The sequence below is a fragment of the Mauremys mutica genome, chromosome 3, assembly GCF_020497125.1.
Source record: "Mauremys mutica isolate MM-2020 ecotype Southern chromosome 3, ASM2049712v1, whole genome shotgun sequence".
In the NCBI taxonomy this organism is placed as follows: domain Eukaryota; kingdom Metazoa; phylum Chordata; order Testudines; family Geoemydidae; genus Mauremys; species Mauremys mutica.
Window position 1 is genome coordinate 81005230 of NC_059074.1, and position 26668 is coordinate 81031897.

At 42.1% G+C, this 26668-nt stretch overlaps 1 protein-coding gene across 1 annotated transcript in view; it reads right to left on the reverse strand.

The window, feature by feature from the left end:
* Positions 1 to 26668, reverse strand: part of LOC123366132 (prolyl endopeptidase) — a 167110-nt gene that overhangs the window by 71802 nt on the left and 68640 nt on the right. Inside the window, exon 8 of the mRNA XM_045009267.1 lies at positions 4075 to 4266. Coding sequence (XP_044865202.1) covers positions 4075 to 4266 — 192 coding nt within the window. The remainder of the gene's footprint in view (positions 1 to 4074; positions 4267 to 26668) is intronic.

The window sequence follows — 26668 nt, forward strand, 5'->3', positions numbered from 1 at the left end:
CCTTATAGTCTGTGGGAAATTTTTGCCACTGGAGGACACTGGCAGAGTTTCATATTTATTAAACCTGACTCACAAAATCTATTTCCATTATAACGTGGTGGTTGTTTTTATGAAATTCAGACTACGTTCATATCCAGAAAAGGAGAAGATATGGCTAACAAGTAGATCATGGAAACGTAGCAGAATTTTGAGTTACAGATTTCCATATTCCATTCTAAGGCTGTGGCTACACTTAGCACGCAGCAGCGCTTTGAAGCGCTAAGTGTAGTCAAAGCGCCAACGCTGGGAGAGAGCTCTCCCAGCGCTGTCCGTACTCCACCTCCCTGTGGGGAATAACGGACAGCGCTGGGAGCCGCGCTCCCAGCGCTGGGGCTTTGACCACACTGGCGCTTTGCAGCGCCGCAATTTGCAGCGCTGGAGAGGGTGTGTTTTCACACCCTGCTGCAGCGCTGCAAATTTGTAAGTGTAGCCAAGCCCTAAGCAAGAAAAACATTTGTGACGTGGAGCATCAGTTGCTAAAATGTTTGTGAAGTGATTTCCAATACTGTTCATTATATCTGGGTACATAATCACTATTATATACAACCAAGCAGACCCCCCACAACCTCTCAAAGCTCATAATCGGAAGCAAGCTCCCCACAGACCAGGAGTCTGGACAAACCAATTCAAAGCAGCACCCTGACAGAACAACAGATGCAAAACCACATATCTCCACTGCTACAACAATCAACGCCCCCCCTGCCCCACAATACACCTTTCAAGATCCATGGATCCTACACTTGCCTACCACAACATGTGGTGTACTTCATCCAGTGCACTAAATGCCCTGATAACAACTATCTGGGTGAAACTATGCAATACCTATGCTCTTGGGTGAGCTTATGCAGGAAAATGAAAAAAAAGACAAAAACACCCTATCACCTATTACTTTTCACTAAGCAGTCACACTACATCTGACCTATCCACCCTGATCCTCAAAGGAAATCTGCACAACACTCTCAAAAGACAAGCCTGGAAACTTAAATTCATTACTCGTCTAGACACTAAAAATCACGGACTGAACAGAGACACTGGATTCATGGCTTATTACAACAATCTGTAACCCACTAAACCCCTCTTTATGTCCTATGGCTGCAGAAGTGTTAATAGGCCACTCTGCCTTGAATGGTCCCTTACAATATGTGCTAACTACTTATGCTAAACAATCTGCTGTGGTGCTGGGAGTACTCCAGACCAGAAGAAGAGCTCTGTGTGGCTCTCACCACCAGAAGCTGGACCAATAAAAGATGTTGCCTCACCCACCTTGTCTCTCTAGGCAGCAAATGCTCATTTAACCTTTGAATTCTTATAGTCATAGCTTTTGTAGGAGGTGTTTTATTACCATGTCATCTTTATAACAAATAAAATCAAATTCACTTGACTCTAAGGCTTTCACGGCAATAAATTATTAACTGCCTTCTGCTATAATTGTGTCTTTCCAAACCAAATCTTGGAAGGATTAAAGCAATATGACATAATGGCAGGCTGGTCTTTCTTCACTACAATAGCTTACTCTTTAGGAATGAAGGATTCTGGTTTCATCAGCGGCAATCTAGTGTTATTTTCTTTTATTTAGAGCTATGTCTCAGGATTGTTACAAGCACTCACGGTTCCTTTGGCACAGAGGAATGCAGCCCTTTAATTTATAAGTGCCATCATATTTTATCAAACTGTTTTAGATTATTTCATTTTAGTGTTGGCTTTAATATATATTTAATCCCCATTATCTAATGAAGCCACTCACCCATTGAAACAATTATTTTACATAGCCATCTCTATAAAGCTAAATATAGAGTACATGCAGGGCTTAAATTCACAGAGTATTTCTTGGAGCCTCCTACACTCCCAACATGCTAGAAAAACTCCAGGGGGATTGAAAATATTTACTGGAGCTCCGCTCTGGACATTGTATATTATTGTGTATCGATGCTCTGCATGTAGGTATAGTGAAATTTTGATTATCCAGGCCACAGTCACCCAAAACTTTCAGTTCACTGCAGGTTGGATATGTCCACTGATGTTTGGGTTGAAGTGTTTGAGCAATTTTTTAGTTTCTAATGGCCACTGCCCTCAGTACTCCGATTTATCTGAACCTTTGGTTATCTAAATGAAGTCCTTGTTCCGTTTGCATAGTCAAGGTTGCCAAATATAATCCCTTAAAGATGTTTTTGATGCATTATAAAATTATTATATGAATATACACACATACTCAATTTGCCTTTGCTTATAGAATGGAAAAGCTGAAGCAGAAATCTGCTGTGAAATAACTCCTCGTGTGCTAAAACTAAAAAAAATCAAGGTAGAGCACAGGATTTTCATTTCAGAAGAGTAGTGACAAAATTTATTAGTGCCAAGATCCATAGCATTTGGGCACTGTCAGACCTTTAGCTATATATTTAACTCAAACCCATGTTTTACATTGCTGTTACCTATGACTTAAATACAATTTCAGAGATTGAAGAACAGTTAACAGATGACCAGAATGGAAGATAATTTGTCACTTCTATCTATTATTACACATAAAGCACTGACAACGTACTCCGCCCTGCACAAGTAAAAGAGAAAGGCGTTCCCTGCATCAAAGAGCTTACAATCTAAAATAGAGACCTAGAGAGCTCAATATTTGAGTATGACCAAGCTGTGCTTGCCACCTTTGCAACCCCAAAACCTTGGGACGGCCAAAGGCCCATTTGACTTTGAGCATAACTTGGAATAGCATAGTCCAGTCATGCTCCACTCCCCCCGCCTCCCCAGTAATCCCTGTACCAGGGATAGAGATAGGAAACGGTGGTGTAGAGCTGGCTAAGGTGGTTCTATGCCAGTTAGGGATTCCTCATGTTGGGGGATTTCTCAGCTGCCAATTTAAAGCAGCTTTACAGCCCTTTTGTGGCACATAGAACCCAGGGTATGGCGAGGATGTGGTCCAGAGACTGCTGGATACACTGGGAAATCCAAAGGAGGGAATCATCCGTAGAGTTCTTAGAACATTATTCTCATGAACTCACAGCTTCTGGATGTCATGGAAGAAGTGATCTAACAGTGTTTTGAAAGAGGAGAGCGGAGGCTGTGTTAGCTGGGATACAGCAGTCATTTTGTAAGTATACAGAACTCTTATTATTTCATCACCAATGTAAAAAGCTATACACAGGAAAATTTCCACAAAATCAGTGAGGAGATTTGAACAAAAAAACCTGGTAAAAAAATGTGTAGTTTTCAAACAGTCATTATTATGCTAGTCAGGTATAATTACACAATGTACTGTAGGGAGCATGGAGCACCTAAATGTATTAAACTTTGAAACACTGGGACAAAGATGCATCAGGATAGGATTTTCTACAATATCTACAATTAATTCACACACATATATACTAAAAATTTCCCAAAATAAGTGCATTTTAAAAAAAACCTCCTGAGTTAGTGCAAACTTCTGGAATTTATTGTACTGCATCTTTATTTTAATTAATTCAAAATCAGAAGGTCCTGCTTTCACTTTTCCTTAAAAAACAAAATTCAAAAAAATCAAATACTCTACCCACCTCTTTTATGCCATCAAATCTTGCCTTGCCTTTCAGCACTCCCAATTCCTGTCAGCTCAAGAACGACAGATCAAACCTGTGTCTCAAAGTCTGATCCCCTGGCTTATAGTGCACCATACCACTGCTAGGCTAACTTTTACTTTTGTCTGCTTACAGGGCCCCAGTTAACATATCTGAGTGCCTGACAAATGTTAAATCAATCTCCACAAAGCCCCATGAAATGGGGATAAAATTAGCCTAATTTTAATAGATGGTGAAGTGAGGCACAAAGAAACAAGGAAGTTGAGCAAGGTCACACAGGAAATCTGTGACAAAGGTAGGAACTGAACCTAGATCTCTCAAGTCTTAGTCTGGTGCCTTAACCAACTCAAAAGAATCCCTACAACTGTAAATAGGAAAAAAAAAAAAGGGGTCTAAAAGAAAAGCCCTTTTCAATAACTAGCAGACTGACTTGGAAAAAAACAAAATAGGACATCTTTCACTTGGTTTATATTCTTACCTAGAACGTCTCTCTCATGCTCAGGGACAAGCACTTTCCATTTGGATTCATCTGAATCACTGAAGTCAATATTGATTAATCGATAATTTGGAGCATGGAGGTTTGTCTTGAAAGTGAACACTGTTCCCTCATTGGTGACATAGTCATACTCGCCATCAAAGTTGTCTATCAGCTTCACCCATTGAAGAATTCCTAAGAGCAAACAAATCATTCATATTAATTCCTTACTCTTTAAACAAGAAACATTTTATTTTAATACTTTACAATAAAGTTCTTCTGACTGCACCGTAGCTTCTTCCTCTTTCTACAATACTGACTGTATTAGTTATTCCTGCATATAAAATCACAAACAAGCCTTGTGGTGAATACTTAATGAATAGCAGCAGCGATCTTACCAATTCAGAAATGAAATTCCAACGCATTGTTACTTTACAGCATTTGGTACTTACCCAAAGGAAGATCAGACATCAATATTCATTAAAAAGTAATTTTTAAGTTTGTGTGGCATGAATCTTTGATTTTCCTAGGAACTTTTGAAAATGCTTCATTGGGTAAAATGAGGGCAGTTTGCTTTTAAATCTGAATTGGCTTGATTTTGTCACTTTATACCACAACCTTAGAATTGAATAAATTTGCGGATGGGAACAGACTGTATGACAGATTCCAATACTTTTCCTCTTACATTTTACTATGTTTATATAGGTTTATAGGACCCTAGAAAGAAAAGAATGAAAGAATAAACCAGATATACAATACTTATGCTATGTCCAGAACCTAACCAATCAATTAAACTTCTTAGATGCAGCATCTGCCATACTGAAAATCAGGTTCCTTATTAAAGTAGAGGATACAAGAACATCACCAATTGCCTATTTGGGGATTCAAAAACATCCAAAAGAACTGAGGCTTGATTCTATGCTATCAAGGACAGAGACTGTCATTGTTTTAAAGGCCTGGACCATTGTGATCATGTACTCTGACCTCCTATTTGCAGAGGCCACAGAACTTCCCCAAAATAACTCCTAGAGCATAACTTTCAGGGAAAAAACCCTAATATTGATCTACTACAGTCAGTGATGGAGAATCCACCACAGCCCGTGGCAAACTGTTCCAATGGTTAATTACTTTCACTGTTAAAAATGTACACCTTATTTACAGTCTGAATTTGTCTAGCTCAACTTCCAGCCACTGCATTCTGTTAGAATTTCTCAGCTAGATCGAAGAACCCATTATTAAATATTTTGTTCTGCATGTAGGTACTTGCAGACCTAGGCTTTTATTTTTTAAGCAAAATAGATAATCTGTATGTGTAGGTAAGTTGATATACAACAGGGATCGGCAACTTTTGGCACCCGGCCTGCCAGGGTAAGCACCCTGAAGGGCCAGGCCGGTTTGTTTTCCTGCCACATTCGCAGTTTCGGCCGATCGTGGCTCCCACTAGCCGTGGTTCGCCGTTCCAGGCATATCTCTCGGCCCGCGCAGCTTACCACATCCCCCATTGGCTTGGAAGGGTGAACCACAGCCAGTGGGAGCCGTGATCGGCTGAACCTGTGGACGTGGCAGGAAAACAAACTTACCCTGGCGTGCCGCGTGCCAAAAGTTGCCGATCCCTGATATACAATGTACCGGCTCCATAAAACATTACATCGATTTATTTTTAAATCACCCCCCCATTCAGTAATATGAACTGAAATAATGCAAGAAAAGTAGAGATTATAATTGAGCTTTAATTGCTGCAAGTAAAAAAACCCAAAACAATCACTAAGAGCTATTCAGTGGCTCAGGCCACTTTAACCCCATTAAATGTAACAAGTTAGTTTATCAGAGCCTTCTAATGCAACAACAAAGCTAACTTTTCTTAATTGCCATTTTGGTTTGAGAAACCTTCCTCTTCTTTACATGAAAGGTGATCTATGCACCAACTAAATCTGACTATATCACAGCAATACACATTTTTTTTAATCATTTACTTTTAACTTGTATTAAATAATTTATAGTGAAATGAAGGCTGCTTGCGAATTGCATATTGGATCAGACCTGTGTTCTATCCAATTCAGTATTCTGTCTCTGACAGTGGCCAGCACCATGTGGAAAAATCCTGTCTCCAATGTAGTCAATGGGAGTTTTGACATTGACTTCAATGGAGCCAACAGCTTACCCCAGATGCATAAAAGGATGGTGCAGGTATGATGATATGGGATAATCTGTGTTTTATTAAAGTTTTATGATAATAGTTGGAGCTTGTTTTAAGGCTTCATACCCGAGGTTTAATATCCCTTCCAAAATGTTTGTTATAATAGTTAATAATAATTCTATTCTTGCTATCCATACAAATGTCCATTTTCTCTTTAAATCTTGCTAAAATCTTGGCCTCAGTTACATCTTGTAGCAAAGAGTTCCACAATCTAATTATTATTAGTTTTGAATTTTCCATATTTCAGTTTTATCGAACGGCACATTGTTCTTACCGGTATGAGATGCAGACAACAGGAGTTCCTGATCTACCTTCTCTAGATCATTCATTAGTTCATATACTTTGTCACATTCCCCTTTATTAATTTCCTTTCTAAAATAAATAATCCCAGTCTTTTCTATCTCTTCATATGAACGTTTCTCCATGCCCCTTACCTTTCCCTTGCTCTACTCTGAACCCTCTTCAGTTCTGTAATATCCTTTCTGAGACGAAATTCATGAGATTAATTTTTCCCTATTCTGTATTGTATTTAATTTTATTTTTAACTGCAGTTGTCAGTCTTTAAAACGTTTTTCAAAGCTATAGTATAAGTATAATACAACCCTATAAAAAGGATCAGCCACACTGTGCAAAGAGATGGTATTTTCTGATTACCATTTTGGACTGGGTGACTGTGCTTCAATGAGGGAATTGAAATTACTAGTGTAGGGTTATTGTAAATGTGTCCCTCTTTCTCTCCACAGAATCAAATCTCTTCGGATCATGCAGACCAGAGATACTGTGCAATGTGTAGCACAAGACAGGCAGAACATACTACAGTTTTTCAAGTCAGCAATTTGGAACCCTTTCATAGTGAAGTCTGCTTCTTCCTTAACTGAACATCCTCACTTAAATTTAAATATGGAAATTCAAAAATTGTTTCACTACATTTTACTGCATTAAGTTCTCATTCACCAGCAAAGTGCTTAAACCTATGAATAAGAACCTGTGAGCACAGTTTCACAGCATTATATCAGAGTTCACAACAAAGAGGCTTTACATTGTACCGGTATTATTATTTGGGGGGGGGGGAGGGAAGTGTCAACATAATTTTTTCCCACCATAATAAAGCATTTTATGTCGTGGCAGTACAAAAATCACAAATAAAGCAAAGCAGGAAACACAAATTTGAATCTTGAGTGGCTGATGGACTTAACGGGGTACAGGATCTTTTGATGCCTACAGATGACAATGACGACTACTTGAACATCAGTGAAGGTCTTGGTTTCATGTGAAACTCTCTGTCAGAAGCAGGATATTGAGGTTGACAAACCATCTGGAAACTTTTTTTTTTTTAAACCAGCTATTAAAAATGTCAAATAATGCAAAAATGAATAAAAAATTAAAGTGACATTGAAAAATATCAATAATCTAAGATGCAAGTTTAAACGAAGTGGAGAAACTATTATTTTTATAATCCAATAGTGTCTGTTAGAAACTGTCCAATCATACAAGACAACAATTCTAGCCCCAAAGAGTTTGCAGTCTAAGATGACAAAGTACAAAGGGAGAAGGGGGAGAGGGATAACTACATGCAGTCAAAAGGTATTTTAAAAAAAGTAATGTAGACGAGATGGACTAAGCAGTTACACATTTACATAGTATCCCTTTGAGAAAGTCAGTTTCAGAAACAACTATTGAAAACTGGCATTTTTGATGTACCAGTCAATCTTTCTTGTTCTCCTATGTGGAGACCAGTGAGGACTCAGATATAAAGGCCACTCAAGCATGCATTTAGAGAGAATTATTCTATTGGAGACTGTAACAGGGTGCTGGCTAACAGAAACAAGCCAGACCCCTGTTAGCCCTGTTCCAGAGGAAGAAGGGTATTAGTTGGGCTGGCTGAGGGGCCACGCCCTAATTACCAGAGTGGATCCACCTGCAGGCTTGGGTAGCCAGCCTGCCCTATAAAGCTGGCTAAGAAACAGGAAGCAGGAGGGAGACAGGAAAGGAGGAGTGTGGGCTCTGGAGCCCTGCTGGCCGGGAAGTTAGTAGTCTCCCAGACTGTTGGTCTCTGTAAATAGGTGGTGGGAACGGACACAAACAATAAAAGGACACGGGTGCTGCACTTCAGTTGGTCTATGAGGGTATGTCCAGACTACCTGCCGTATCGGTGGGTAGCGATCGATTTATCGGGGATCGATATATCACGTCTCATCTAGACGCGATATACTGATCCCCGAACACGCTCCCCGTCAACTCCGGAACTCCACCGGAGCGAGCGGCAGTAGTGGAGTCGACGGGGGAGCCGCAGACGTCGATCCCGCGCCGTGAGGACGGGAAGTAAGTCGGAATAAGATACGTCGACTTCAGTTACGGTATTCCCGTAGCTGAAGTTGCATATCTTACATCGACACCCCCCCCTTCGTGTAGACCAGGCCTGACTGCGTTTGTGGAGGGGCCGGGAGAGGAACCGCTACAGAGACAAATAGTGAGGGAGAAGCAAAGCACTTGACACAGTTTACTGAATCTTTCTCACTGCTAGTCTTCGCATTAGAAGGTATAATGCTGAAGAGCTATATATGCCTGCACATATAAGCGTCTGAACTGAAAAGCTACACTATTACTATCTTCAGATTACTACATTACTGATAAAAACTACAGTTAGATTATTTTCTTCATTTGATTGAAACATCAATAAACCCAACAGAACAGGAAATCAACAGCATATCAATAAAAAAGGTAGGGACAAAACCACAACATATATGACAGAAATATTTTAAAGTTTAATAATTTTGTTCTTGTATTGAACCTAAAAGGAAAAAAAAATCACACCTGTGAAGTGTACAAATTCAGGCCTTAGTTCTGCTATGAACTCTGAACAGGCCACAACAGGGCAGAACATGTGTCTATCCAAAGCTCACTGAAAGTTCAGGGCTGTGGATTAAACAGGTGGAAAAACTGATTTGATCAAGATGCAATTATGATGGCAAGAATGGCTATAGAGGTCCCCCTCCACCCTCACCATGCTTATCTCATAGTAATGCCATCCACTTTGAGGGAGAGATGATGCATTGGGAGTGAGTCACTATTGATCAGTTTGAGGAGGTTCGAAGCAATTCCCATTATACTCCACACTTTGTGAGAAGTCAGTACATCATATATTTTGTAGCAAGTATCTTCTCACATGTGCAAGCTGAAGAGACAGCTAACACTCCCATGGGAGTTTTACAACATCAGAGGGACAGCAAATTTTATGAACAATGTAAAAAATATCAATTACCTTTTTATGTACTGTAGCACTCTGTTAACTGGTAAGGATACAGAGTTTAATCTCAATAAAGTTATGTTCCATTTCAATTGTTGCCACTTATATTTTTGTGTAAGAATGATTGCTTCTCCACAAATCTGGAGTGCTGGGGACAGTCAGACTGTAAACTAGAATGCTTGGCTCAGCAAGACAGAATGAACATTTGCTGGATGGCTACAGCTGAACTTAGTATTGGGTTTCACTAAAGTCTAAACAATTCTGTGTACATAAAATAGGCCAAATTATACTCAAGAATCACATTTAGAAACTTAAGTCTGTACCAAACTTTATTCCATTTTTCAATTCCCAGACTTTAATCCAATTTGATTTTTAAGCCTCGTGAAAGGCACTGGAAGTTATGAATATAAACACTGAAGTGTTACTTTCAAATCATAAGTGATACTTTCTTGCAGTACTCAAGCAATTAAGATGAATTCATCCATTTATGCAAGTTATTTGTACACTGGGGGCATATAAGAGTTACTTTCTGTTCATGTAACAGGCCTCACTCATTATGCCTCCCTTCTTTATCTAAAGCCCCCCTGTTCCTCCAGGAGCAAAAATCCCACCCATTGTCAAGAACTCAGTTGACTCATCTTGGTTACCTGGCAACTAGCTGGGCCCAGTAAACCCTCACTAAGTGACTGTGGACAGAAGGGCCAACAGATCATCACTTTAGGCTTGTAGCAACTGCAGCACAGTGGCTGTTCAATGTGTTCCCTGCTTACAGCTGTGTCAGACATGCTTCTCAGACCACTCTTTGCTCCAAACCATGCCTGCTCCTGCTCCAACCCTAGTTCCTACCTTCCTCTGAACTCCTGGCTCCAACCATTGGCTTGTTCCTTGACCCCTCCTCTGGTTCTGCTCTCTGATTCTTCTCAGACCACTAGTCAAGATTCCTGTTCCAGCCACTAGGTTGCACCACTTATACCTCAGTGTGCAACACCAATGGACGCCTATTGTTTCTTTGTTTTTTAAAGACTAAACTTTGTAAGCCATTTCTAGCCATCATCTGAGATCTAGATATTCCTTCTGCATGCATGTCTTGCAGGAAAGCAATACTTACACTCCAAATAATTTAGAATTTTGTTAGTAGATTAAACATTTTTGTATTACAGGAAAACAATTTAGAATTAACTTGTTCCCACATAAATAGGGAGGTGGAAAGACAGAAATTAATAGCCACTCATTATCTCTGACATCTAGGCACCTTTTACCTCTAGATTTTCATTTTCTAAAAGTTGCATCATTCTTTGAAGATTCAGTTTACTAAGATTAGTGGTATACATAACCTTTAATATATTTCTTTAAATGGTGCTTATGTTTAAAAGTTAACACATTTTATATACATGAGAAAACTCTTTTGTCCTTGGAATGACAATCTCTGGGCTTGGCTACACTCGAAACTCCAAAGCACTGCCGCGGGAGCGCTCCCGCAGCAGTGCTTTTAAGTGCGAGATTGGTCACGGCGCCAGCGCTGGGAGAGAGCTCTCCCAGCGCTGCAGGTACTCCACCGCCCCGTGGGGATTAGCTTACAGCGCTGGGAGCCGCGCTCCCAGTGCTGGGCCACTGTTTACACTGGTGCTTTACAGCGCTGTAACTTGCTGCGCTCAGGGGGGGTGTTTTTTCACACCCCTGAGCGAGAAAGTTGCAGCGCTGTAAAGCGCCAGTGTAGCCAAGGCCTCTATTACTGAAGATTAGAGAGACAAGGTGGGTGAGGTAGTATCTTTTATTGGACCAACTTCTGTTGGTGAAAGAGACAAGCTTTTGAGTTTACACAGAGCTCTTCTTCTGGTCTGCGAAACTTACTCAGGGCAAGTCTACATTACAAAATTTAATTGACTTCATTTACATCGACGTACAACCATTGCAGTAATAAAATTGATTTTTCATGGCCACACTATGCTCCTTCTGTCGGTGGGAAGCTACCACTGATTTAACGGACAGTGTGGGTCATTGTGGAGCACTGACAGTCCAGAGCCCTGCCGCCCATGGCTGACAGCCTGGAGCCCCAGCTGTCAGCACTGGGTGGCGAGGCTCTGGGATGTCAGCCCGAGTGACAGGGCTCTGAGCTGAGGTGCAGTTATTAAATCAGTGCAGTGGGTGACTCACCTTGGCAGGAGCAACACTGTAGTGTAGATGATAAACAGTCACATAAAAAAGAATCTGGCACATCAGAAAAGGGTAGACAAATAAACAGGGACAAGTTTTTAAAGTGCTTGTACACAAATGCTAGAAGTCTAAATAATAAGATGGGTGAACTAGAGTGCCTTGTGATAAAGGAGGATATTGATATAATAGGCATGACAGAAACCTGGTGGACTGAGAGCAATCAATGGGACACAATCATTCCGGGGTACAAAATATATCAGAAGGACAGAACAGGTCGTGCAGGGGGAGGAGTGGCACTATCTGTGAAAGAAAATGTAGATTCAAATGAAGTAAAAATCTTAAGCGAATCCACATGTTCCATAGAATCTCTATGGATAGAAATTTCATACTCTAATAAAAATATAACATTAGGGATCTATTATCGACCACCTGACCAGGACAGTAATAGTGATGATGAAATGCTAAGGGAAATTAGAGAGGCTATCAAAATTAAGAACCCAATAATAGTGGGGGATTTCAATTATCCTCATATTGACTGGGAACATTTCACTTCAGGATGAAATGCAGAGATAACATTTCTCAGTACTTTAAATGACTGCTTCATGGAGCAGCTGGTACGGGAACCCACAAGGGGAGAGGCAACTCTAGATTTAATCCTGAGTGGAGCACAGGAGCTGGTCCAAGAGGTAACTATAGCAGGACTGCTTGGAAATAGTGACCATAATACAATAGCATTCAACATCCCTGTGATGGGAAGAACACCTCAATAGCCCAACACTGTGGCATTTAATTTCAAAAGGGGGAACTATACAAAAATGAGGGGGTTAGTTAAACAAAAGTTAAAAGGTACAGTGACTAAAGTGAAATCCCTGCAAGTTGCATGGGCCCTTTTTAAAGACACCATAATAGAGGCCCAACTTCAATGTATACCCCAAATTAAGAAACACAGTAAAAGAACTAAAAAAGAGCCACCGTGGCTTAACAGCCATGTAAAAGAAGCAGTGAGAGATAAAAAGACTTCCTTTAAAAAGTGGAAGTCAAATCCTAGTGAGGCAAATAGAAAGGAGCACAAACACTGCCAGCTTAAGTGCAAGAGTGTAATAAGAAAAGCCAAAGAGGAGTTTGAAGAATGGCTAGCCAAAAACTCCAAAGATAATAAAATGTTTTTTAAGTACATCAGAAGCAGAAAGCCTGCTAAACAACCAGTGGGGCCCCTTGATGATCAAAATACAAAAGGTGCGCTTAAAGACGATCAAGTCATTGTAGAGAAACTAAATGGATTCTTTGCTTCAGTCTTCACGGCTGAGGATGTTAGGGAGATTCCCAAACCTGAGCCGGCTTTTGTAGGTGACAAATCTGAGGAACTGTCACAGATTGAAGTGTCACTAGAGGAGGTTTTGGAATTAATTGATAAACTCAACATTAACAAGTCACCGGGACCAGTTGGCATTCACCCAAGAGTTCTGAAAGAACTCAAATGTGAAGTTGCGGAACTATTAACTAAGGTTTGTAACCTATCCTTTAAATCGGCTTCGGTACCCAATGACTGGAAGTTAGCTAATATAACGCCAATATTTAAAAAGGGCTCTAGGGGTGATCCCAGCAATTACAGACCGGTAAGTCTAATGTTGGTACCAGGCAAATTAGTCGAAACAATAGTTAAAAATAAAATTGTCAGACACATAGAAAAACAAACTGCTGAGCAATAGTCAACATGGTTTCTGTAAAGGGAAATCGTGTCTTACTAATCTATTAGAGTTCTTTGAAGGGGTCAACAAACATGTGGACAAGGGGGATCCAGTGGACATAGTGTACTTAGATTTCCAGAAAGCCTTTGACAAGGTCCCTCACCAAAGGCTCTTACGTAAATTAAGCTGTCATGGGATAAAAGGGAAGGTCCTTTCATGGACTGAGAACTGGTTAAAAGACAGGGAACAAAGGGTAGGAATTAATGGTAAATTCTCAGAATGGAGAGGGGTAACTAGTGGTGTTCCCCAACGGTCAGTCCTAGGACCAATCCTATTCAATTTATTCATAAATGATCTGGAGAAAGGGGTAAAAAGTGAGGTGGCAAAGTTTGCAGATGATACTAAACTACTCAAGATAGTTAAGACCAAAGCAGATTGTGAAGAACTTCAAAAAAATCTCACAAAACTAAGTGACTGGGCAACAAAATGGCAAATGAAATTTAATGTGGATAAATGTAAAGTAATGCACATTGGAAAAAATAACCCCAACTATACATACAACATGATGGGGGCTAATTTAGCTACAACGAGTCAGGAAAAAGATCTTGGAGTCATGGTGGATAGTTCTCTGAAGATGTCCACGCAGTGTGCAGAGGCGGTCAAAAAAGCAAACAGGATGTTAGGAATCATTAAAAAGAGGATAGAGAATAAGACTGAGAATATATTATTGCCCTTATATAAATCCATGGTACGTCCACATCTCGAATACTGTGTACAGATGTGGTCTCCTCACCTCAAAAAAGATATTCTAGCACTAGAAAAGGTTCAGAAAAGGGCAACTAAAATGATTAGGGGTTTGGAGAGGGTCCCATACGAGGAAAGATTAAAGAGGCTAGGACTCTTCAGCTTGGAAAAGAGGAGACTAAGGGGGGATATGACAGAGGTATATAAAATCATGAGTGATGTTGAGAAAGTGGATAAGGAAAAGTTATTTACTTATTCCCATAATACAAGAACTAGGGGTCACCAAATGAAATTAATAGGCAGCAGGTTTAAAACAAATAAAAGGAAGTTCTTCTTCACGCAGCGCACAGTCAACTTGTGGAACTCCTTACCTGAGGAGGTTGTGAAGGCTAGGACTATAAGAATGTTTAAAAGGGGACTGGATAAATTCATGGTGGCTAAATCCATAAATGACTATTAGCCAGGATGGGTAAAGAATGGTGTCCCTAGCCTCTGTTCATCAGAGGATGGAGATGGATGGCAGGAGAGAGATCACTTGATCATTGCCTGTTAGGTTCACTCCCTCTGGGGTACCCGGTATTGGCCACTGTCGGTAGACAGATACTGGGCTAGATGGACCTTTGGTCTGACCCGGTACAGCCGTTCTTATGTTCTGTTCTTATGCTTACAGAGTTAGGCTGACGTAAATTGCTCCGCCTCCAACTTCATTCATCCCCCAGTCCGGCTCTGCCTCCAGGCCAAGCTCCGCCCTCACTCTCCCTCCGACCCCCAGCCCAGCTCCGACTCCCGCCACAGGACCACTCCGCTCCCAGCCCAGCTCCTACCCATCCCTAGTTCCACCCTCAGCTCTGCCTTCAGCCCTAGCTCTGCTGCTGAGGAAGCCTTGGCTGTGCAGTAATGGAGGGGTGTGTGGACAGATTCCATTACTGGAAGGGGAAGGCGTGACTGAAAAAGTTTGAGCTCCAAGGGTGTAGAGAAGGCCTCAAAGTGTCACAGCTAAATAGAAGGTGAAACAAATTGTTTAGCATAAGCAGTTAACACATATTTCAAGGGAAATTCAAGATGAAGTGGCCCGTTAACACCCCTCCAGTCACAGGAAGTGGGGGAGGGCGGTAGTTAGTGGGTTATAAATTGTTGTAATAAGCCATAAATGCAGTCTCTCTATTCAGTCCATGATTTTTAGTGTCATAACTTTGCCTGACATTAAAAATCATGGACTGAATAGAGACACTGCATTTATGGCTTATTACAACAATCTATAAACCTACTAATAACCTTAGGATTGTCAGCCATCCAAAACTGTCCTGGAGTCTCCAGGAATTAAAGAATAATCTTTAATTAACGATTATGTCATGTGAGGAAACCTCCAGGAATACATCCAACTAAAATTGGCAACCCTAACAATCCTCCACGGAGGGACAGCCAGAGCCCCACTGCCCTGGGAGGCTGTCAGTGTCCCCCAGGACAGTTAAAGTGGTGAAAGCACTCATGGTGCGGATGCGCACTGCTGACAAAAGGAGCTAGCACAGACATGCAAATCTGATTTAATTACTGTGGTGGCTGTGTGTTGACGTAACTTAAGTCGACTTAATTTTGTAGTGTAGACTTGCCCTGAGCAAGTTTCCCAGACCTGAAGAAGAGCTCTGTGTATGCTCAAAAGCTCATCTCTCTCACCAACAGAAGTTTGTCCAATAAAACATTGCCTCACCCACCTTGTCTCTCTAATATCCTGATGGCTATAACATTGCATACTGAAGATTACATTTAGCTGGCTAGCCACACCTGACAACCTCTTTCATTCCCTCTAAAACCTCAAGCATAGGATACACAAAGCCTTCCATTATAAAAAATAAATGTAATTGTATCATGAGATTTTATCTAGAATTCACCAATGTGATTTCATTTCTCTACCATTCAAATTTTCTCTTGTTCCTGTCTTTAGACTAATCCCATCAGCAGCAACTGCTACTGCTTTTCTCTAGCAAATAATCTGCTCACAGTTCTTGTTGGACTTTTATCATCTGCAACCTTTTTCTCCCTTTCATCCTATCATAGAACAGATTGTATCTCATGTTGTTCTAGATATACAAGAGAATTGGCTTCCACTGCCTCTTGTAGTGTGTTAAGGAATCCGGATTTTCCTTTGGATAGCTGGATAGTGCTATCGTGCTTTTTTCTTCCGATTCTTCATAATAACTGTATTCTTCTATGAGGTTTCCCTACTCCAACATCAAAAAAGTGCATTACATGGCTGTCCTTACAGGTACTGAACCCCTCACTCTGGTCTATCTCAAAGCTCTTGTTACAAAAAACTTTACTAAAATACCCCTTCACCCTCGAGCAGTTTTCCTAGGATATGCTCTATCTCAAGTCCAATGTGCTTTTTTGGGGGGGTGCAAATATCTTAGTAACAAGAAGATTAATGTGAACATAGTTTCCTTTTCTCACTAGCAGCCCAAATCAACCATATCTCTACAAAAACAACAAGGAGTCTGGTGGCACCTTAAAGACTAACAGATTTATTTGGGCATAAGCTTTCGTAGGTAAAAAACCACTTCTTCGGATGCATCTGAACAATTTGATACTGACAAGGAGCTATTTAATCTTGCTACTAGACTAAAGTTTATACTTAGATTATAAAGTATAAATACTCAATCTCTTTGGAAATCGCATAAATCAAGCTATGAAAAATTTCTTCAGATTTAAATCTTTTACTTCATATTGCTAAATCAAACTCTAGGTGAGCTTTGGATTGCTTTTTATTTTTTTTTTAATGTCCTTCCATATTTCTTAAGGTTCAAATTTCTTTTTGCTGCTTGTCACAGAATTTGGATATATTGACCTTGTTTTAATATTTATTACTGAAAGATTTACCTGGAAATAATAAAGTGAAAAAAAAAAATCATTCACCTTTTCTCTATTTATTTTTCTTTTCACCCCCATGTCTCACTTCCTTAATGATATCTAGTGATTTTGTACCTCTGTCATCTCTCTGCTATTATGTACCTCATTTTCATTTGGAATGTTCTGATTATTTTTAGCCTATGTACCCTCTTCTGTGAAGTTACTGAATCTAGTACTATTTGTGCATTTTTTTATGCAGCACATCTAACCCCCCTGATACCAGCACACCTTTAAATCCTTTACTCAGATCTATCAGCTTATAATGCTTTGAAATCTCACCTTTGCTCCATCAATGACACCAGCCTGCTTGTCTGCTTCTGTCCCAAGCACCTCCGAATTATCTCCCAAGCACGCCCCTCAAAAATTCATAAAGCTGCCACTCTTTTAAATCACACCTTAAATCTACCTCTTGGTCTTTACTACATCCACCTGGCATTGGTTAGGCAAGTAGCTATATCAGCTTTCCTACTAAGCTTTTATTTTATTTTTACCTCCTTCTTCCAACCCACCCCTACAGTTTCATCCACCTGTAAAGGCCTTCTTCTGAAGGTAGATTGTGAGCTCCTCGAGTCAGGGACTACCTCTTTTGTAACTTGACTGTACAGTGACTAGCACAATGAGACCCTGATCCTTGATTTGTGTTCCTAGATCAGGGGTGGGCAAACTTTTTGGGGCCACATTGGGAAATAGAAATTGTACGGCGGGCCATGAATGCTCACAAAATTGGGGTTGTGGTGCAGGAGTGGGAGAAGGCTCTGGCTGGGGGTGTGGGATCTGGGGTGGGGCTGGGGGATGAGAGGTTTGGGGTGTAGGAGGGTGCTCTGGGTTGGGATCGAGGGGTTTAGAGAGCGGGAGGGGGATCAGGGCTAGGGCAGGGGTATGGCGAGAGGCTCGGGGTGCAGGCTCTGAGCGACACTTACCTCAAGTGGCTCCCAGAAGCAGTGGCATGTCCCTTCTCAAGCTCCTAACGCGGAGGCGCGGCCAGGTGGCTCTGCACGCTTCCCCGTCGACAGGGACCACCCCTGCAACTCCCATTGGAGCGCCTGAGGAGGGCATTGGCGCGCGTAGGAGCTGGAGCTGGGCCAAGCCCCGTGGTGTGGCCCTTGACCCTGCTCCCCAGCAGGAGCTTGTGGGCTGGCTTGATCTGGCCCGCGGGCAATAGTTTGCCCACCCCTGTCCTAGATGCTACCATAACACACAAAATAATATTCAAATGTCAAAGGCTATCTTACCAAGGCAGATTAGTCACAGAGATGGCTGAGTAGAATTTTTAACTTAAGTTTTTACCCAATGTTGATTTTTCTTTGGAAGCAACAAGAGCCTGGATTTCTCTCTCTTTATGCAACAAAAAGCATTAAAACATGAATACATGTTCAAAAGAACAATCAGCACTGACAACTTAATACAATGGAACAATCTCATTTCTAGTGAAAGGACAAAACAAAATTACTACCAGACAAGGAAACATGAACAGGCATGCTTAGAAAAACACCACAGGATACAGGAAGGAGTACCAGGTTTGCTAATGCATGAGTGCATGACTGTTGTGTGTCCAGCTTATTCTGATAACCATCAGACATGCTTCCCGGATTGCACAGGACAACAGCCAAAGGAAAATGATTAATGGGATATGTTTTCTTCTTCTGCTGGTTCAACATATAAGCAGCCTCCAAAGTGCTGTCAGAATACGCTTGATAAAATAGCCACTACAAAAAACATCCCACAATAAGCACACACACATTTGTTTAAAACCAGAGCTTTAGAAATCTACTTGCTAATGGCCAGTGCACTAGAAAACTTTTTCAAGTTACAGCCACATTAAGTCTTCAATTTCTGCAAAATGTATACTTTTATTTTAAAAACAAAGCTGTTATGTTTGTGAAGAAAACCTTCCAAATATGAACCCCTAGTATTATCTTTCTGAGTCAACACACAGCTCCAGTACCTCCACTGTTTAGATTTCCTAAAAAGCAGCAAAGTGAAATTAACAACATTAGTCAATTTCATGATTGGTAAACTTTAGGTGTGAAATGGTCAAGAATTTTCACATTTTTATTCCCCTCCTCCCTTCTGAGAACAATAAGCAACAGAGGAGGAAACACAAGGGAAGAAGCCCCCAAAACAGGTTATGGAGATGTGTGCAAGTGAGACTCCTTGCTTTGCATAGCAGGCCGGGGGCTAGGGAAGTGAAAAATAGTTGTTACTCCCAAGACTCACTCAGGAAACTCTGTGGTCCGTAGAGGAAGATCCTTGTTTTGTTGAACGGCCATGAGTGAGGGTAGAAGAAGCAGTGTAGCTTCAATTTAATGAAATTAATATTGCCATTGAGTAGAGTAGACAAGGTGAAGCCTGTAAGCAGGATCCAAGGACAGCACACTCCCAGAACTGGTGGGTTGTGGGTAGGCTTCTCCATGAGACAAATTCTTTATGAGACCATATATGTTAGCGCCCAGTAGGTTTTCGTTTTAACCATAAGATATCAATTAGCAAAATTAAGAGAGATCAGTTTACACACAGCATAAGGTAGAAAAACTGGGTTGGGGTGTGTGTGTGTGAGAACAACCTACAAATCTTACTACCTTTGACATTTCACACTAAAGCAAAGTTCACGTTATGAAAGACATCTCTTTTCTTTTTCACCATATAAAAATGTTTTCCATTTTAACTAGTGTCCCTATTTTAAAGGGACTTGTAAGAGAGTCTCTCTGAGACACCTCTCTAGCGGGGTTTGGGTTCCCTTGCCATGTTCAGTTACCACCACAGAGTCAGCCCACTTCAGGCCCCAGCCACCTAGTCCTTCCAGTGGGCCCCACCCATGCGGGCCTTCTGACTTTATGGGTGGGGAAAAGATTTTGTTCAAACTCAGAGACCAAGCCGTTCCTGGGGTCAACAAAAAGAGAAAAGGTGAATGGCACCACCTTTCTTCAGGAGTGCCTGTGTAGCAGCTTTACTGGAGTCCTTCCAGCCACCTAGCCAAATCAGTCTACCCGGCCTCGCTGGAATCCTTGCAGAGCTGGTGGTGTCTCTCTCTGAGGTGGGGGATTCTTTCTGCTGCTTCAGAAGCTGCTCTCTTCTCAAGGCTTCCCCTTTGCTGACTGCAGCTTCCTCCTTTTAAAGTCCTCCTCCCTACCACACGATTGCCAGGAACAGAAGGGCAGGGCTACCTTAGCACCCAGAGACCCCCTAGCCCCTTCCTCGTCCATGTGGGGTTTACACACCCTGTCACTGCCCTACTCTGGTTTTTATCAAGAAGTTCACATTGCCCCGTTAAAAGTATTATACATACACAACATGCCAGAAATAAAACAAACACTCTGCACAGTGTGAAGGTTACAAAAACTGAGCATGAAAGGCATTTTAACTAACCTGGAAAGTTGAACAGATGCTCCCTTCAGTTTTCCAGTAGCCCAAAACTGGAAACGTTGTGTCATGTAGATTATGATTGCAGGAAAGACAAACCGACAACGGCTATTACAAAATGTCATGCTGCAAATTAATTTAGCTTTCCAGGTATTGACAAAAAGTTATGAATTTTCTTCAGTTAATATTCAAACATTTTGAGGATGTCAGGCTGTCTGTCACGCTATCTTAAAATTAGTGTTCTAGAAATGAGAAAAATGCTTCTGATCTTAAGTCTTCTGAGACATCTTTTAAATAACCAGCATATGGTTTATGAGTTAAACTAGAGCGTACTCTACTCTACTAGATAGTAACATATAAATCACATGTGCTTTCCTTTTCAGAGTCAAATTCATTTTCTATCAGACATAGGATGAGTTAACTTCAACTAATCCACAAACACTTACACATCAAGAATCAATGAATGTACAAGACACAGCTGCCTTCTCTACAGCAGAACTAATAAAATGTCATGCTTGCCTAGTCTTTAATGACACCCTTATCTCTTCACTTAAAATTTACAGAAAGTGCATGTAACAGAATTCCAAAACTCACACTAAGCACAGTGTACATGAAATGTGGTGAGTAAAGATTACTCATGCAGTTATGAAGTGGCAAATAACAGACAGAACACAGTTTAAATAACAGATTAACTTCTGTAAAAGCTAAATCAGAAAAATTGCTCAGATGCTTCTATTACATTATGTCTAGGTCTCTAGTGTCTAATGTAGAGCAGAGCTGATGTGTGTTCCAGAAGATGCTTTCCAGACGTAAACCCAGCATATCTGATTTAACAGCTATATTTTTAGACTTTGATTCAGTTGAGTAGACTACGTCAATATCTCTTGCAGCCGAAAAGTGGCTCACCAAAAATTAAGATATTAAAATACTATAAAAACGAAGAGAATAAAAACAGAGGAGAAATCTTGTCTAGTCTACAACTTCTAATAAATTATTATTGCCATTATTTGCAAAGTAACACTGCTAAGAGATAGATTGATATTTCAGCCAACCATCACATTGGGGCTACCAGTCTCATCAGAAAGGCCAGTGACTGCATGGAATCTAATTGCTAGAGACAGTTCATGCAGTTAGAGCAGAGACATTACTTGGAGAAACACATACTGCTAGGGCCGATGCTACGGCAATCTGGTCATGGAGAGAAAATTTAATTCGCCATTGCTGTCAATCAGTATATTTCACACACAAGATAAATTATAAGTTAAAAAGAAAATAACAAAAGATTTCCCCATCAACCTAACAATGGCATGGTAGTGTAAGTGACAGCTCATGTAATAATATAGACCTATTTCTTCCGTGAAGCCTACAAAAATGTTAGCTGGTTAATAGCTGAGTAGGAGGGCAGCTGGAGGTCATTTAGTTTATTGCAGACGTATACATTGGTAGTTCCAATGTGTGTGTATCAATCATTACATTACTCTGCTTTATCCCCTTTCTCCACCCTCTGTCTATCACTTATCTTTCAGAAGGTAAGATCTTTGTGACCAGTGCTGTCTTATGTGTTTGCATAGCAAGCTGTTGAGGGCTACCGCACTGTAAATAACTAAATCATAATAATAAAATGTTGTGAGAGAAAGGATCAGGGAGAGAAACAGGCAGAGGGACTGAGCACACCTCTTCATTGGAGCATTCACTCACAGAAACGTAAACACTCTGGTAAACCTCAACCCTAATGAAGGACTGAGAGCAGTTTCCCAGAATTTCAATTTGTTTGGTTTTCTGTAAATCATGTAAACTACAAGAGAAATTTCCTGCTCAATAATCTGAAAACTAACATGACTTGTGGTGACCTTTACAGCACACAATATCCCCACAGGCTTAAAAAGAGTGTCAACATAATTAAGTGTCGGAGGGGTACCCATGTTAGTCTGGATCTGTAAAAGCAGCAAAGAGTCCTGTGGCACCTTATAGACTAACAGACGTATTGGAGCATGAGCTTTTGTGGGTGAATACCCACTTTGTCGGATGCATGTAGTGGAAATTTCCAGGGGCAGGTATATATATGCAAGCAAGAAGCAGGCTAGAGATAACAAGGTTAGTTCAATCAGGAAGGATGAGGCCCTGTTCTAGCAGCAGAGGTGTGAAAACCAAGGGAGGAGAAACTGGTTCTGTAGTTGGCAAGCCATTCACAGTCTTTGTTTAATCCTGAGCTGATGGTGTCAAATTTGCAGATGAACTGAAGCTCAGCAGTTTCTCTTTGAAGTCTGGTCCTGAAGTTTTTTTGCTGCAGGATGGCTACCTTGAAATCTGCTGTTGTGTGTCCAGGGAGACTGAAGTGTTCTCCTACAGGTTTTTGTATTTTGCCATTCCTAATATCTGATTTGTGTCCATTTATCCTTTACCGTAGGGACTGTCCAGTTTGGCCGATGTACATAGCAGAGGGGCATTGCTGGCATATGATGGCATATATTACATTGGTGGACGTGCAGGTGAATGAACTGGTGATGGTGTGGCTGATCTGGTTAGAAGAGGGCCTCATCCTCCCTGATTGAACTAACCTCGTTATCTCTAGCCTGCTTCTTGCTTGCATATATATACCTGCCCCTGGAAATTTCCACTACATGCATCCGACGAAGTGGGTATTCACTCACGAAAGCTCATGCTCCAATACGTCTGTTAGTCTATAAGGTGCCACAGGACTCTTTGCTGCTTTACATAATTACGGAAACATGACCACCAACAGGTAAAGAAAGGTCTGTGTTAACATATTTAGAAACCATTTAGGGCTAGCAAATGGCGACAGGACAACGCTTATGGAGAGGACTTTTAGACTGTAAGATCTCTGGGGCAAGGACTGTCTTTATATTTGTATCTTGCTCAGTACTCTGCACAGTTGTGTGGTGGTGTGTTTAATAGAGTACTACTTCTACGTCTGTAGAAATGGCATGAATATGAAGCCTCAAGACCTACATGATTAGGAGAGTCAAAACATAGGGCTTAATCCTGCATCAGCTTCAACAGATCTACATGGATGAGTAAGGCCTGGTCTACACTACGCGTTTAAACCGGTTTTAGGAGCGTTAAACCGATTTAACGCCATACCCGTCCACACTAAGAGGCCCCTTATATCGATTTTAATGGCTCTTTAAATCGGTTTCTGTACTCCTCCCCGACGAGAGGAGTAGCGCTAATATCAGGATTAACATATCGGAATAGGGTTAGTGTGGCCGCAAATCGATGGTATTGGCCTCCGGGCGGTATCCCACAGTGCACCACTGTGACCGCTCTGGACAGCATTCTGAACTCTGAAGCACTGGCCAGATAAACAGGAAAAGCCCCGCGAACTTTTGAAATTCATTTCCTGCTTCCCCAGCATGGAGAGCTCATCAGCACAGGTGACCACGCACAGCTCATCTGCACAGGTAACAATGCAGTCTCCTGAGAATCGAAAAAGAGCCCCAGCATGGACTGCACGGGAGGTACTGGATCTGATCGCTATATGGGGAGAGGATTCAGTGCTAACAGAACTGCGTTCCAAAAGACGAAATGAAAAAGTATTTGAAAGAATTTCAAGGTCTATGACGGATAAAGGCCACAGCAGGGACTCACTGCAGTGCAGAGTGAAAGTTAAGGAGCTCAGACAAGCCTACCAGAAAACCAAAGAAGCAAACGGAAGGTCCGGAGCAGGGCCAAAAACATGCCGCTTCTACGCTGAGCTGCATGCAATTTTAGGGGGCTGCGCCACAAGTACCCCACCCCTGACCGTGGATTCCGAGGTGGGGGTTGTAATCTCTGCCATGGCTGAGGATTATGCGGACGGGGAAGATGACGATGAAGAAGAGGAGGACGAGCTAGCAGAGAGCACACAGCACTTCGTGAGCCCCAACGGCCAGGAGCTTTTTCTCACCCTGACGGAATTACCCTCCCAAGCCAGTACCCCAGACAAAGAAGCCATGGAAGGGACCTCTGGTGAGTGTACCTTTGCAAATATCAAACATTGTTTTTTAAGCAAGCGTTTTTTAATGATTGATATGCCCTGAGGACTTGGGATGCATTCGCAGACAGTATAGTTACTTAGAAAAGTTTGTTAACATGTCTGGGGATTGAGCGGAAATCCTCCAGGGACATCTCGATGAAGCGCTCCTGGAGGTACTCCAGAAGCCTTTGCAGAAGGTTTCTGGGCAAGGCAGCCTTGTTCCGTCCACCATGGTAGGACACTTCACCACGCCATGCATGTAGCAAGTAATCAGGTATCATTGCATGGCAAAGCATAGCAGCGTATGGTCCCCGTGATTGCTGGCATTCAAGAAGCATCCGTTCTTTATCTCGCTGTGTTATCCTCAGCAAAGTGATATCGTTCAGCATAACCTGGTTGAAAATCAGGAATTTAAGTAAGGGGGATGGCCATTTTCCTACTGGGTTCGTGGACTGCAGCAGCTTAAAAAAAAATCCTTTCCTGCACGTAGCCAAGCGGGGGGAGGGGAGGAGTGAAATGCCGATGATCTTTTTCACGTTTGGTCAGCGGGGATCTTCCCAGCTACCAGCCACGCAGGGGGGGGGAGGGGGGGGGAAGGGTGGTGATTAGCAGGGAGCTAGCATGGTATTAGCCATGCGTTTGGGGGAGGGGTAAATCACTGCAGAAGCCGAAAGACAGTGGCTTACCATGGCCGCATGCAAGCTGAATTCTGATGCCTGGACCTCTGTCTGTGAGATCTGTAACCCCAGAGCTGCAGGCACTCAGTATTAAGATGAAAAATGCGACCTTGTAGGGAAATCACATGTGCTATGTAAGGTGAATAGTGCTGTTCACTGTGAAAGAGTATAACCATTGTTCTGTAAAATGTATCTTTTAAAATACTTATCTCTCTCATGCAGCTGCAAATTTTTCAAGCCTCCATACTCCACCCCAAAGGCTAGCCCAGATAAGGCGGAGGAAAAAGAAGACACGAGATGAAATGTTCTCGGATATTATGGAAGTTACACGCAAGGAAAGAGCTCATCTGAATGAGTGGAAGGAGGTGGTATCAAATTACAGGAAAGATGCCAGTGAACGTGAGGACAGGAGGGACACCCGAGATGAGAGGTGGCGGCAGGAAGATCGGCAGGAAAATCAGAGGTGGCGGCAGGAAGATCAGCGGTGGCAGGATGCAACTCTGGGGCTGCTGCGTGATCAAACTGACATACTCCGGCATCTGGTGGAGCTTCAGGAATGGCAGCAGGATCACAGAGTGCCGCTGCAGCCCCTGTATAACCACCCTCACCCCTCACCATGTTCCACATCCTCCTCACCCAGACGTGTAAGAACGCGTGGGGGGAGGCTCCGTGCGCCCACCCACTCCACCCCCGTGGACAGCCCAACCAGAAGGCTGTCATTAATGTGAAATTTTTTAGTGGCCTTCTCCATCCCTCCTATCCTCCTCCCAAACCACACCCTTACTTCTCTCCCTCTTTTTATAATGAATTAATAAAGAATTCATGATTTTTAAACTATAGTGACTTTATTTGCATAAGTAAGCTGTACTCGAAGGGGGAGGGGGAGTTGCTTACAGGGAATGAGTCAATCAAGGGGGGTGGGTGTTCATCAACAAACACAGCAGTCCCACTGTACCCTGGCCATTGATGAAGCTCGTTTTCAAAGCTTCTCTGATGCGCACCGCTTCCTGGTGTGCTCTTCTAATCTCCCTGGTGTCTGGCTGCGCGTAATCAGCGGCCAGGTGATTTGCCTCAGCCTCCCACCCCGCCATAAAGGTCTCCCCCTTACTCTCACAGAGATTGTGGAAAACACAGCAAGCAGCAATAACATAGGGAACATTGGTTTGGCTGAGGTCTGAGTGAGTCAGTAATGTGCGCCAGCGCGCCTTTAAACGGCCAAATGCACATTCCACCACCATTCTGCACTTGCTCAGCCTGTAATTGAACAGATCCTGACCACTGTCCAGGCTGCCTGTGTATGGCTTCATGAGCCATGGCATCAAGGGGTAGGCTGGGTCCCCCAGGATAACGACAGGCATTTCAACATCCCCAACTCTTATTTTCTGGTCTGGGAAGTAATTCCCTTGCTGCAGCCGTTTAAACAGAGTAGCGCTTCTGAATACGCGAGTGTCATGAACCCTCCCTGGCCATCCCACGTGGATGTTGGTGAAACGTCCCTTGTGATCCACCAGTGCTTGCAGCACCATTGAAAAGTACCCCTTCCGGTTTACGTACTGGGTGCCCTGGCGCTCCGGTGCCAAGATAGGGATATGGGTTCCATCTATCGCCCCCCCACAGTTAGGGAATCCCATTGCAGCAAAGCCATCCACT